Raw genomic sequence first — 15314 nt, forward strand, 5'->3', positions numbered from 1 at the left:
GTTAATTACGGGATACTGCTATACTATTAAGCATTTATGTTGTATTTTTCCTGATGACCTCCAATTTCTTACTGAAACATTGACATGCTCAGATCTCTCCAGTTTCAAGGAAACTGGTGCAGTGCAGATCTCTCCAGTTTCAAGGAAAAGCAATCTTTAGTTTCCCCATTAGTGTAACGTTTCTACTTCTGAGAGTTCTGTTGTGATCTGCCTAACACTCTAAACATCTTCATGTATATTAAAAGTACTCAGAATGAATTTGAAAATACAGTAGTTAGTCCATATACATTTCTTCTGTAGTTCTTTGAGAGCATGTAGGTAAATCGATGTCTGCTGTTTTCCACTGCTGTTTCTTTTGTAACTCCTTCCAAACATCTACAGTATCTTTCCAATTAAGGACACAATGAGTGTCTTTTTTACTGACTTCTTGGCTACTGGTGCACTGTGGATTGTGAGGTTGAAGGAAGCCAACTAACAGTAGACACTTTATTTAGAATTTTTTTCTTTTCTAGTTGCTGAAGCAACTAAGGAAGAAAAAAAATTGCAACTTTGATTCATTGAGACTTCTTTACTTTGGGAAAATGAAAGGCACAGTCCCACAGACTTCCTGAAAGCAGATGATGCTGTACTGGCATCATAGGAAAGTTCTCTGTTTTGAAGATCAGCCCTGTAGTTTTAATGGCATCAATACAAGTGAAGGGGATAAGGGCAGGTGGGATGACTGCCCTGCTGCAGGTTAGACCAAAGCTTGGCCATGTCCAGCTATGCATTCTTGCAGTATTAGTCATTAGTCATCTTTACATGTTTATTCAGATTAAGAAACACATTTTGCAAGTGGTAGAATTGGTTGTAGTATAATTTTTTCTCCTTCTTACAGATTGAAATGGTCTGCCTTATTTCTTCCGTTCTTTTTGATTTTCTGCATATTTTCCTGATAGGAGAGACTTCTGTTTCAGTAATGTGTGTAATTACCCTTGTAACTTGGAATTTGTTACTCTAATAGAATGTAGGGTTTAATTGAAGGAATATGCTGCTGATTCAGGTAGAATTAAAGAAGTTTTTACATAATTTTGTGTGCTGCTTTTGGCTTCTATAGAGTTATTTTTCTTTACTGCAGCTAATATGGGCCTATGTTTCAGATTTGTGCTGGAAACAGTGTTCATAATTCAGGGATGTTTTCTTTTTTGCTGAACAGCACTTGCACAGAGTCAAGGCTTTTCTCTCACCATCATGCCAGCGAGTAGTCTAAAACTTTCACTTTCTCCACAAAGGTGAATTTGAGCAACTGAGCCTATTCTTGTCTGTATGTCACTGGGAGAATGATTAATTTAACATAATAAGGGAAATAGGCACCATAATTTTCTGGCAGTAATAATTCACTGACAAAAATGTCACAGATGTCAAACAGAGGGAATTTCTTGTCCTGTGTCTCTGACACTTTTGAGTGAAAAAGGATCTCAGTGTAGCACCCACATACCACGTTCAGCAGAGAGGGTATTTAGAGTAAGGAGCCGTTTTTGCCTTCAGTTTTTTCCCCACAGGAGTTAACAGAATCCTTGGACAGCTAGACATTGCTAAGTGCTTTTACAATTGATAGTTTAGTGTTTAGATATATAAAACTTGTGTTTTGAATGATCTTCTGAGTTTTAGCAAATGTGCTCAGTAACAGAGTAGCACTGATTTACCTGCACTAAGTAGATTCCTATAGGGATCACATTAATTTTGTCTCATTACTTTATGTCATCTAACCATGGCCACACTATGAAATGCCTTGGCCAGGAGAGAAAGAGGCAGCCTAAAACTCATTGATTTAAAAATAAATACTGTGGCATGAAGAAGGCTTGTATTCTCCTGTTTGCTGAGGACTTGTGCCTGCCAGTTTTACCTGAGCTACTGTAGCTCACTGGTAAATGTTAGGTACCCTGTCTCTGCCACATCCTTGGTGGCTTCACAGCATTATTGCTTCTTCTAAACCAAAACCGGGGCTTTTAACTACAAAGTAGCTTTACATTACAGGTGATTCTTCTCCATTTCTGGAGTGCTGAGCAAATAATGACTGCTACATTTTCTAGGTACTCTTTTTGGGCAAAATTCACTTTGTTGCAGATAAAAATAATAATTTTAGGCTGCACCATGTCTTGTTGAGAGGGATTTCCAGCAGTGTGTCCTTGCCAAAGGAATTTCTCTCCCTTTGAAGTTGCTGCTGTTAGAATCATGGAAAAAATTGATTAAAAAAAAAGACGTCTGTCTGACTTCACTTGCTCCAAGCCATGCTCACAACTGGACCAATTTTAGGTCAGGTTGCTCAGAACCTTTTCGAGTTCTCCACGGATGAAGACTGTATAACCCCTCTGGGTGATCTGTACCAGTGCCTCACCTCTGTCATGATGACATTTTTTCCCCTCTTACATTCCTTACATTCCTCTTATGTTCCTTATTGCAGCTTGATTTTCTTTTGCTTCTTTTCCTTTGCCTGGACACCTAGGAGGTGAGTCTGCTCCGTCTTTTCTATTATTCCCCTTTTTAGGCAGTTGAGAACACCTATTAGGTCACCCCTGTGCTCTAGTCTTTCAGGCTAACACAACCCTGACCCCTTGGCCTATATTCATACTTTTTATGCCCCAGATCAGTAACTCTCTTGGTGGCCCTTCTCTGGATCCTCTGCAGTATCAGCAGCCTGAGGCCCCACACTTGGACACGGTGCTCCAGATGCCTCATGCACATCAAGCAGCAGAGGGAAGGGTCACTTCCTTGACCTGCTGGCCACTCTCTGGCTAAAGCAGCCCAGTACATGGTTAACCTTTGCTGCTGCAAGGACACACTGCTGACTCACATTCAGCTTGTCCTCCACCAGCACTCATCCCCCAACCAGCTCCACCAGCAAAGCTGGAAAGTCTTGAGAAGTTCCTTAGGAGACTACATCCTTCTTCCTTCAGTTTGTAGATGCAGTCAAACTGGAGGAAGAAGGAAGGGGATTTGCAGATGCTCCTTTTTTTTTCTTTTACCTGATTTCAGTGTTTTGCCTTGAAAGCGCAGCTCTTTCGCACATGCTTCAAAGCCTGAACCTCTTCCCAGCTTCAGAAGGAGGGAGGGAAAACAATTGTGTGGTTGGGGTAAGTGGAAAGTGGGACTACCACGACTTGAAACACTGAACTCAAAACATCCCTTTCTCATTGGGCTGAGGAGGTGGGGGCTTGCTAGTTTTCAGCTGATCTGTATCTGATAGGTGCAGGATGTGCCTAGGACACAACTGTGGGTGCTAATTAACAGCATTAAAAAAATAAACATAAGCAAAAAGCTATTAAATCCTGTCATTTTATTGTATTTAAATTTGATGTTGAAAAACACAATAGGGAGAATAATCCCTAAGTTCATGACTCTTTCTGATTTTATTTACACATGTAAGGAATGCATGGTGATACAGTGCTGTAGCTGAATCAAATTTCTGTTAGTTTATGAAAATGGGGATGCAATCTTTTGACACACAAGTTGTTCCAAGTGTTTTTGAGCAACACACACAAAATTTTTAAAGTGGAACAAATGTAAGTGTTGGCTGTGGAGTACTGGTAGTACACTTTCAGGATCAATGGCAGCAGGCAGGTAATGCATTAGTTGTGCTTCACCTTTCTGAATTGCATTCTGTCTTCTGTGCTCTTAAGTGAGAACTCCCTTGGCAGCTCTCCCTTGCTGAGCCCTGTGTCCCCACAGACACCTGTGGTACCGATGGGCAGTGTGGCATCCAAAGTTCCCACTTCTCAGTCAGAGTGGCCTGAGTGGAATAATTGTTTATGTTCTTTCTACCTTACTAATAGTTGGATTTACACCTGGAAGCCTACTTCATGTACTTTACTGAACCTGATAGGAAAGTAAAAGTGTGGTTAAAACCACACCAAGATTTATGCCCTTCAGTTGGTCGTAGTAACTTTTGTAACCAGGCTCCTCTAGTGCAGAGCCCAGTCTGGATTTTAACCCAGTTTTCATCCTGACACTGCTTTTTAAACAAATTAACAGTGTTTTTTCCTCCCTTAGGTCTGTAGTCGCAAGCCATAATGTGTTCTACATTTTGAAAATGTAGATTTCCAAATCTCCAATGTTTGATCTACATTTTGGAAATGCAGTGGCATTTTGGAAATACAGATCAAATTATGGAAGATGTTTTTTACTGAGGTTAAATCAAATGAGCAGAATTGCTGATAATGCTTCACATTTGTTTCAGTTGTTACTGATGGATTGCAGTAATGTTTAGAAAGTTTGACTGCAGTAGTGTTTCTGAAATTTGACAGCATTACAGAACTGATCGTGGTGCAAACTGAAATGTGCAAACCTAGCAATCTAAAATTAGGGTTCTAAATTAATATTTAGGTATTGAGTTAAGAACTGACACATTTACCTGTCGTTGAATTCAGTAGAATTCAAAAAATTATGTGGAAAGACAGCTTACCCTTGGCTACACTTGAAGTTAAACTGAGTTCAGCAGCAGCTGTAACTGCTTTATCAGCAGTGGGTAAATTTGCTAGAGTAGACAAAGCTTCTGAGTTTCTGGGTTTTTTGCTCAATAGGAAGCAAATTTATGAACTTTTTTCCATGTTTGAGTGTTATAACTAAATCTATTTATTTCTGTCTCCCAGATGTTTTTTGGAAGCCAGGAAAGATTTAGCAGTCTTAGCAAAAAAAACAATGATCATTTTGGAAACATTTCACAATCCCCTTTCTGCGTCAAGACTTTGTGCTGCACAGAAATAAATTAAGCAGTGTTTTGGGGCCCCACGCATCCATCGTCCAGCTGTTGCAGATTTTATGATGAACTACAGTTCATGTTTTTGGATAGAGAGGGACATTGTAAGTTGCTGGCTGGGCTTTGTGAGGTGAAGGCGCTCAGAAAGGATGGGCAGAATCCCTTTGCTGCTTGCTCCCTTCTGAAAGAGAACAGTAGGAGCTGATGGTGCCACTCACACCTTCCCTGCCATCTCCTGTTTACATCAGTGGCACTGTGCCCAGGAGTGCTCAGTGGTGCAGCAGGGCACGTGGTGCCCCTGCTGGCATCTGGGCAAAAGAAAAAGTGCAGAGGGCTGTCCCCATGCCTTGTGTTTGGGGTTGACCCCAGGGTAATGTCTCAATGTGTAACAGATGGGCTGCGCTGTGGCACCAAAGACTTGATTTGATACATAATTTTTCTTCCATTTGTTTGCACTTGTTTGGGAGGAATCAGTTTTTGCCTTACCATTGTTATTCTCCAAGAAAACTTCTTTACTGCTTTCTTTCTTGCCATTTCTTTTGCTCTATGATGCCTTGGGGCGATAAGTGATAATTTTCTCTCCTTTGGGCTTTTGATTTGAGCTTTTCTTGTACTGCCTGTGTTTTGCTCATGGCTGTGGCAATAAAGATAAGATATACATGGCTTGGGCTGAGGTCCTGCCTTGCTCTATTTACCAGCTCTTACTACTTAAATAGCCAAGATACCCTTACCTAATATCATCTTTCTTCACAATGGCTTTCCCTGAGGTTCTGCCGTTTGTTTTGCTTTCAAGTCCTCAAATTGAACAACATTGTGCCCCAGAAAGTATGAGCTGTTCCTATACCTTTAGCCAGGCGTGCTAATCTGGAATTTAAATAAAACCAGACATTTGTTCAAAGGTTAGTTGCTATGATTATCAATCAGCCTCCTGGTTGCCATTGCTAAGACAATCAGAGACTTCTGCCTTTTGGGGAATAACTAATTAATAGGATTGCTTATATCAGAGTATGTTGTCTTATCCAACAGTGAATATTTGAAAGCAAGTAGAAATGTAAAAGTAAAGAAGTCTTGAAAAACAACTATTCAGGCTTATGCCTGGTGGAGACTTGATTGATATTAATAATTAAAATAATCTGTCAGTTTTGATAATGAGAATCTTTAATCCCGAATCTTGTACTCCTTTGAAATAGCAGTCAGCAGGATACTTTCTATATAATGTACTTTGGGAATTCAGCCTTCACAGGTAATAAATTATTAGGGTATTACATTACAAAACGCAGTTTTGACAAAAAAACCACACCAAACTCATACATTTACAAGCTTCTTATGAAAAGAAAATTATATACATTATTTGGGAAGCTTTTTGATGTGTTTGCATTTAAGACATATTGATCCCCACAGTGTAACTGGAGATAAATTACGAAGCTGTACAAAGATTTCTGCTCTTGCATTGCCATTTCCACTGCCACTGCCATGGCAGGAAAACCTGTGGGTCTGTTCCCCAGGGAGACCACGCAGACACAGGTTTCTTTAGCCAACAGCACGTGGTCATGATTGTTTGCCATCCTCAGTAGGGCCTGTGAGATGAAACACTCCAGTGCTGAAGAGGGGTGTTCAGCCAAGGAAAAGTGGTGCATTCCCTTTGCCCGCTGTGTTGATGTCTTCCAGTTGCCGTACATAGGCAGTTCAGGATATATATAAACACTTCTAACACGGAGCATCTTTTTCAGGGTTTTGTTTCATTTTATTCAGAAAGGAAAGTTGCACTTGCAAGCCAGTTACACATCATACTGCCAGCTGCTACAGTGATTTCCAGGGCTGGGGTCTCATGCTGGCAGCTTATTTTTCAGTCCTGTTGTTTCAGGTGCTGCCACCTCCCCTCCCTTGGGAAGATCAGGGGACGACTTTGCTTTAGCACCTTTACCTTTGGCTGTGCTTTCAGGAGTGTTGCATGTGGTGGTGATTCCCAGCAAACTGGAAGTTGTACTGCTTCCAAGGGATCTCTCAGGTGTGTTGTATAAGGAAATAGCATTATTGCAGGCTTGACCCAAAAATCCCTCTGGAAATCCAGTGAAGAGAGCCAAAAAGAAACATCTCATCCTAAATCTAGTGAAAGCAAGAACTAAAGAGTTCTCCACTGGACTTGTTCTCACCCCATTACTTAGGAAAATAAAAACACTAATTTGGGTAGAGGAAGTAACCTTTCTGTGTCACCTGATTTGCCATTTAAAAACCTTGTCAAGAAGTAAATTTGATCTTGAATTATTATTTGGAACTGAAAATGTTTGATTTAGAAAATTTTGAAGCTAAATATGGCAAATGTTTAAAGTCTGTTTTGTTCATAATAATTATTATAAAATCAATTTGATAAACAGGCATAAATTCATTAATGATTTGGATAAAATAAAATCTGTTGTATTATTGAATAAAAATTAAAATATAACAGAAAAAATTGCCTTGGCCTATGAAACCATAAGCTGTTCTATCCTCAGTTTTTATAATTACACTTATAAAGGTATAAAATAGGTAATCATGTAAATAATGAAATAAATTTATTGACTATAGAGACATTAAAACCACTAAAACACTGAAATTCTGGAAATGCTACAGAGCCACACTCTACAAAAGCTTTTAATGTCTTCAAATAATTTCAGTTTTACTTTTGAATCAGAACTGCCTTCCTGCCACTTTCCAGTGTGTAAAAATTTAATATTTGCTCTATCATATCTTCTCTGCCTATGTCCTAATTGCTTGTCAGGCAGAAAGTTGTCTCTCTGAAGTACTGTCCTCTTCATGACAGACAGCAACATTTCCATAGGATCTGCCAAAGACGAGGTTATGCTGTAATTTCTCCAAACAGCTGTGTCTGCTTCGTTATGAATAGAAGCTGTTGGGGACTGTATCCAAATCTTAGTTCTCACCCTTCCAAATCACATTAACAAAATTATCACATGCCTGGGTGAGCACTTTTCCACCACTTTTAATTAATTCCAATTGTACGTTATCCACTCCAAAAGGTTTATTGGCTTTTTTTTTTTTTTAATATCCTAGTATCAGCTGTCAGCTTCTGTCACCATTAGAAATAGTTCTTCATGAAGATTTGGGCTTCCCAAGGAGATATTCCCACCTCCTTTCCATCCAGCACTGTATTTGTTTCTTCTGTGGGCTCAGCTCTTGGCAGCGTGCAGCCCTGGCATTGGATGCGGTGGTATCTTGTCTCCCACAAAAGGCCTCAGTGAGGCCCTGCCTGCTTTGCCAGTTCTCCCCAGTGGCATTTCTTGGGACGACTGTGCCTATCAGGAGGTGTCTGTTCATGCCAGTTTTCTGTAGTAACTGTAAAAAGAGCATCTGTTTCCCACCTCATACAAATATATCCCTCATCTGCTTTCACCCTTCTTCCTGCATCGCTGCACTGATCAGACAACAGGAGTGTCTTTCTCATGGGCCAAGATTTCTTCCTGAGGGTCTTTTTCTGCAGGAGTTTTATCTGTAGGTGTTGTAATGCATCCAAGACTCTCCTCCTTTGGATGTGCGCTGCTTGTGCAGAGGGCAGCAGAGCTGGAGTTTGTGCTCAGCCCTTGTTCAGGATGCTCCAGGAGTTTAAAAGCTTGGAGCTCTTGATCATGATAGCCTCTGAGGAAAATGGCTGGAGGCTTCTCGCTTTGTGCTTTGAACTGAGTTGTGATTGAGCAGTCGTGGCTGCCTTCTGAGGACAAACACCCCATCACACCTCCTGACTCCTCTCTGAGTCATTGCCAGGCGGGCTGGTGCACAGGTACCCCACATGTACCACAGAATCGTGGAGTGGTTTGGGTTGAAGGGGGCCCTAAAGGTTTTCTGGTTCCAATCCCCTGCCATGGGCAGGAACACTTTCCACTAAACCAGGTTGTTCAAAGCCTGTCCGACCTGGCCTTGCACACTTCCAGGGATGAAGCATCCACAGCTTCTCTGGGCAACCTGTTCCACTGCCTCACCACTCTCACAGTAAAGAATTTCTTCTTAATATCTGATCTAAATCTCTCTTCTTTTGGCTTAAAACCATTTCCCCTTGTTCTGTGTCTATCTGCTCATGTAAGAAGTCATTCTCCCTCCTTTTTATAAGCTCCCTTTAAGTACTGAAAGGCTGCAATGAGGTCTGCCTTTTTTCTCCAGGTGAACAACCTGCCTGTGTAATCCTATTTCTTGGGCAACACAACCTGTTGGGTTGAGAGCATTTACCTTGCAGCAGGGGGTGGCTGATGGGGGATGCTGGCCCATGGCTGACCTTTGGCAAGCTCCTGGCTCTGCCCCAGCAATTTACAAACTCATTGGTTTGTTTTGTTTTGTTTTGGGTTTTTTAAATGATAGTAACAAGAGGCATCAGTTCAGTGCCAGATGGTTAATGAAGTGTTCAGGTGCTTCTCATACACACTGTGCTGAAAGAGCAATCAGCCTAAGCCATGCACAGTGTTTCCAGAACAGCCAGATGTTTTTAGTGGATCTGGCTGTAAATATTCTGGTTTTAGACTTTCAGTACTGGGATGGGTAAGCAGCTGTAACAACCTGCATTAGGAAATGTTTATAGAAGAGGCAAAATACTCAACATATTTCAGGTTTTATTTATTTCCATTTTTATTTGTCCATGTGTTTTGATAATTCCTTTGCATATCTCATAATTATTGCTGTTCTATTTTTGTGGCAAATTGAAAATAGAACAACCAATAGTGTGGAATTCTTCACCATTGTTCTTTTTTTGATGCCTGTTGAGGATAACAAGATTTCTACACTGCTTGTTTAACCAAAAAAAGCACTGCTGTTACTATTCAGAAGCAGGCTGCTGCTTTCTTTTTCCAGCTAGTTTTATTTTATAAAATTGAGCTCTGCTGATGCAGTCCCTGCTGCAGGTCCTGGGGCAAAAATCATCCAGCTCAGCTTCTCCTTCTTTCTGATGTCTCCAGAGGTTAGGGTGAGACCTGCTGGCCAAATGTAACTTGGAATGTAGTGGAGGAACTGCAATATCAGATGGGAAGAAACTCTTGTAGGCTTCTTTCCTAGATCATCATTAAATGGGCTCAGGTTTAAAATAGAGTCTCGTAAGAGATAGACATCTTAGAAGGAAACTGATACTGCTGGAGTCAAACAGAAGTATTTAATTCTGTTTCTGGCTCCTTGAACTTTTCTTCTCCCTGTGGGATTCATAGCTAACCATAGTCTGGTGGATATAATTTTGTTCTACTGTCTAGCATGTTCACACCACTTTGTAAAGGCTTTTTTTTTTTTTTCCCACAAATAAAGTTATTGCATCCTGCCAAGATGCTGTGACATGGAGAACTATGACTTCATTTTCTACTCTCAGTGATTCAGAAGGGATATTTTTACATTATATGGTATCAAGAAAATTTTATCCATATAAATCCTTACCTATACCAAGTCCAGTCTTTAAGATTGCAGACATGTTTCTTGTCCAGAGTCCCCAGTGATATTCTGCTAAGTGATGTAGTGTTGTCTTTGTTGGGCTTGAGTCTCCTCTTACTCGCTTCTCCTGTGCTGAGGAGAGCATCTGAAGAGTTAGGAGGTTCATATCCCTCTCATCTCAGAGCATTTATGCACAGCAGGGAGTGACTTCAGATGTGTGTATGTCAGCCAACATCAGTCAAGAGAGGTGAGTAATGAAAAATAGAGGAAGAGCCAGCAGAACCCAGACACAGCTGAGTCTTTTCATCTCCCTGACTCCAAAGAGCATAGTGAAGTGGAGCCTGGACAGTGCCATTTAAAATAAACTATCCTGCAGAAAATCCAAGCCAAAGGTTCTTAAATAGCAGCTATTTACAGAAGAATGATCAAATCTAAGGTCCCAAATGTAACACAAAACCGTGTATCTTACTTCCAAATGGGCCTATCACAATATGTAAATGTTCAACACATTGACTGAACCAAGCTCCAAAGTTTGTATTCCTTAACAGGAAAAGTGGATTAATAAGGTATTCATTGACATAGATGGTTGATTATATTTTTATATTAATTTAGTAGGAGTTCTGTGCTATCAGTATGTTCTGTAGCAGAACAGAGCCTTGTATTATTTACAATCACAGAATCATTAATCTGCGTAGGCATTGTAATGGCAGCTGTAGAACACATTACAAAGTTAAGCAGGCAATATTCTGCAAAAAAAGAAAACATCTTTGGGTAATTGTATGGATGTTAATTGTAAGAATGTAGTGGGTTCTCCCTAGTCTGAGAGTGGATGTCACAAGAAGGGATGAAATTGGAATGTTGAGTGCACAGAGTCCATCACGGAAGGTGTTAGCACGAACCACCTTTCCAGAGTGCCTGTCCCTTCTCACTGGCTCTGGAGGAAGCACAAGGAGCAATGTTAACTGCCTGAGATTAATCTCTGCCTGTACAGTGTGTTATTGTTCCTTGTCTTAAATTCCATGTCTCTGGCCAGCATCAGCAGCTCTAAGGGGTGAGTCTCAACTGGCAGCATACTGAGGTTGAGCAGGGCCCTGTGTTTGAGAGGGGACAGGTCTTTCCTGACCCTCATGTTAATAAATTTGTACTAGCAACATTACACCAAAGTGCTTGGTCTGGTCTCTGAAGCACACCAGCAGAGCCTGTGTATACTCTGTGTGTGAAGATGCTTTCAGTGAACACCCAGACTTGCACCCAGATACTGTAGACAGAGCACTGGACTTAATAAGCACTCCTAGTTAGCGCCCCTGTGAGCCCCCAGCTAGAAACCCAGCACAGCTGCGAGTACCACAAGTGCTTTGAATTCCTCCTTCTGGGAACTGTGGAGCATGTTCCAATTTCCAGTGTCCACATTTCTTTATGATGAAGGGTAGGAACACACAGGGTACAAGAAATACCTTGGACAGTGAATTTAGGCATGGAATAGACAGAAATCTCACCTTCATCTTGTTGGAGGTGATAGAGGACAAAATCTGGGCTCCCAAAGCCACACGTGTGACGGAGCCAAAAGGAGATGCACTGTATTGGGACTGGTGTATAATCTTTTATATTTAAAAATACACACATTCATCTGTCTCAGAATAAACAGGTTTTTTCTTTGCAAGGCCTCCAGCTATAGCTTTTGCTTTCTTGGAATCTATAGATCTGGCTAAGAAATGTCAAAGGGTATGGGGTGTCAGCGCAAGAATGGCAGTGATTTCTACAAGGCAAGGAGAGAAACCCATAAACAACTTCTATGGACCTGGAATTTTATTATTTATGGCTAATCTGTACAGTGATGCTTTAAATGCTTCAGTAGCCACTCTTGGTGTAAAAATTGTTGAAGAAATACACAGATGTTTAGACCCTCAAGACTGGATCCCCCCCTCACCTGGCTATTTTTGGCTATTTTCAGTTGTAAACCTATGTGTCTTAAAAAGAGTAGCACCCACTCTTCTAACCAGGACAGTTCTTGCAGTGTAACTTCTCAAGTCAGAGATCTGTGCTACACTAAGAATCTTTGCTGGGAGCAAAGCTGTGATTGAAACAGCATTTAAAGTGTTTGAAAACACTCTGTCCTGGGGTTATACCTGGGAGTGCTGTTGAAACAGCATTTAAAGTGTTTGAAAACACTCTGTCCTGGGGTTATACCTGGGAGTGCTGTTGATCTTGGCTTTGATTTAGTTAGCATGATTCCTGACATGAGTGTAATGTTGTCTGTTTCTGTTTTTTGTTTTATTTGTGTTTGGGTTTTTTTTCCCCATAGGTTGGCTGGATTAACTGGCTCGCATTCAGAGGGATCTTGGCAGAACTATTTTGCTTTTGTTGAACCTCTCTACAGCACATCATAAAGACTTCCTAGGTCCAGAAGCTGCAGAAAAACAACTGAGCAGCAGAAAAATGTGACTCTGAGAAGAGACTTCAAGCCTTCTGATGATGAATTTTCTATTGATCAGTTCTAATTTAAATATATAACTGAAGCATGCATAAAAGTTAACCTGATAGGGAAAAACACCTTCTCATTAATTAGAACTGCCAAAAAGAAAAGCAGTCACCTGAAGCTTCAAAATGAGTGCTCCACTAATTCCAAACAAGTCATGTTATTCTCAGCTTCAGGACAACCACAGTGAAATAAGAAACAATAATGATAGCATAGTGAATGTTGGGGATACCAATGCCAACCAAATTGTAACAAAAGTTAGAACCACTGACGGGGATGTTACGAAACATGATTTGACAGATGAGAGTGGGAATATATACTCTGGAGGAACAGAGAAAGTTACTCATCTGCCTACAGAGCAGAATAAACTTCCGACCTTCAAAGACTCTCAGACCTGTCACACCAGTGTACAGGAAAGTAAGCTGCCCTCCACCACAAGCAGGGAAATGGGGAAAGATTGTAGGACCAGCGAAGCTAAGGATATATCAAGGCACATCAGGATTAGCCGAGGACAAAGCCTGTCCAATTTAAAAAGTAGCACAAATGACGCCAACCTAGAGGTTGTCTCCAAAGGTGATGTTGACTTCACCCAGAACTTTTCTAAGGGAAAGATGTCCAGGACTGTGGAGGTGGAGAGAATAAAAAGGCTTTCTTTGGGAAGACCAAGTAAATTCTCTCCTCAGCCTGAAACATTTGCAAAAGACTGCGTTGGCCGCGTGTCTTGTAAACGTCTGCTCTCTGCATCATTGGACTCCATCGACAGGTCTCACCACTTGGTAGGAAGTACAGAGAAATCACAAAAAACATCCACGGAACATTTTCTTGGGATGGTGTTTCGTCCACTCGACAATACCTCAGAGGAAAATACTGTATTTTATTCCAAACCATCTACCTCAGGAAACAAGAAAACAAGTAAACCAGAAAATGTACCAAATGTTAGCATTGAAAGCACACTCCAAGCTTCTCATTCTCAAAATTCAGCTGTTAAACTCAATGAGATTGCTAGTAAATCAGAAGCACAACTAGGTCAGGGTGATAAAAGTAAAAAACTGGAACCTAGGACTGCACCATCTCTACAATATAAAAATACGTGTCCACAAAAAATAGAGAGAATTATGCTGGTAGAGTTCCTGGGGTGTCCAAGAGCTGAAAATGCAGCAGTGCAGGAACAGAAAAGCTCTGGGTCTGACACGTCAAAATTTCAAGTATCTCATTTTCAAGACACCTGTAATAAAGTAGAGGACCCATTGCCAAGCCAGGTGGTAACTCATCCTGATGATAAATTGCGAAGTGGTAACATCACTATCAGCAGGGAAGGGAGAGGAAGCAGTGACAGTGACAACAGGGCAACCAGCCAGGCTGGTGAGGAATATTTTACTGATGAAGAAATGGAAACAATATTTCCACTCGCCTGCAGTGGTAAATCCAGCATCAAAGTGACACCTAGGAAAAACAAAAATTTGCATGAAGTTGACACAGGTTGCGCTGAAACAGTTGGTGAACAAATATCTCCTATACCTAATATTAATCCACCTGACAGCAAACCCTTGAAAGTTAATGAGAATAAACTGATGCTAGTCAAAGAAAGCACTGAGGCTGCTGTTGTGCCTGCTTCTGATCCCTCAGATCATCACAGAGCGCGCAGTGCAGAGACAATGCCAAATCAACAACCTGACAGTCACAACAGTGATGTGGAAACCTCAAGTGTTTCAGTTTCAAATAAAGAAACAGCTAATGTACAGAAGCATCCTCCAGAGGAAGCACCAGAGATCTGTAACATTCCAGCAAAGGCTGATGTCTTTTTATGTGTCCCAACTCCTATGCGCCCAGTGGCAACGCTGGATGTTAATGGTCAGCCCACACTATCAAACAGTAATTCAAAGGACCTTTATGCACTTCATGATGACAAACTGTCACCCTCCTCAGTCCTACCTCCCACTGACAGCACACAGTTGTTAAACATATCCCCTAAAGTGCCTATCAAGACTGGTTGCAGCAGCGCCATCCCAAAACCTATCCTGGTCCACCCCAAGGGCTCCCTCACAGATAAGGCCAGTGTGGACAGTGACGGCAGTGAAAAGCTGGAAGAAGGCATTGAGATGAAACCTGCCATACCCCGGCCCAAACCTGTGAGACCTAAAATCATCACATACATTAGGAGAAACCCTCGCTCGCTAGAGCAGCTTGACCCTTTGTTCGCGCCGGCAGGGCTGCCCTTCGACGGCCCCGCGTGCAGCGTCCCCATCTCCGCGGAACAGAAGGCGTCCAACGGAGGGGAGGCGAAGCCTGCCAGCATCCTATATGACAAATTTAAACCCGACCTCCAGAAGCCAAGGCTCTTTGGTTCGGGACTAGTAGTGTCAGGAATTAGGCCGCCAGGTCATCACTTCAGTCCGATGAGCGAGAAGTTTCTGCAGGAGGTAAGTTTCTGCAGCTTAGACAGCTGCTTTTGTGTGCCAGGTGGTGATCATTTGCTTATTTGTTGCTGCCAGAAGTTAGTTCTCAAACCTCAAATAAGAAATAAATCCTAGAACAGTGTCTGATCATTAGAAATAAACTTACCCAGCTGTTTCTGGCATTGACCCTGTTGTGATATCTTAGCTGTGACTGGAAGTTGTCACTGTGTTCTTCCAGTATTTTCCAGAAAATTGGTCACCTGCTAGTATTACAAATAGGAATGTTTAGAAAGAAAAAGACATACTGAATTGA

At 41.4% G+C, this 15314-nt stretch overlaps 1 protein-coding gene across 4 annotated transcripts in view; it reads left to right on the forward strand.

Moving 5' to 3' along the window:
* Nucleotides 1-15314, forward strand: part of MTUS2 (microtubule associated scaffold protein 2) — a 269268-nt gene that overhangs the window by 88742 nt on the left and 165212 nt on the right. For all 4 annotated transcript variants that reach the window (XM_048294988.1, XM_048294987.1, XM_048294984.1 and 1 more), the window contains one exon: nucleotides 12432-15025. In XM_048294988.1, the coding sequence (XP_048150945.1) occupies nucleotides 12734-15025 (2292 nt within the window). In that variant the 5' untranslated portion in view covers nucleotides 12432-12733. The remainder of the gene's footprint in view (nucleotides 1-12431; nucleotides 15026-15314) is intronic.

This window comes from Corvus hawaiiensis, chromosome 2 (genome assembly GCF_020740725.1).
Source record: "Corvus hawaiiensis isolate bCorHaw1 chromosome 2, bCorHaw1.pri.cur, whole genome shotgun sequence".
Classification (NCBI taxonomy): Eukaryota; Metazoa; Chordata; class Aves; order Passeriformes; family Corvidae; genus Corvus; species Corvus hawaiiensis.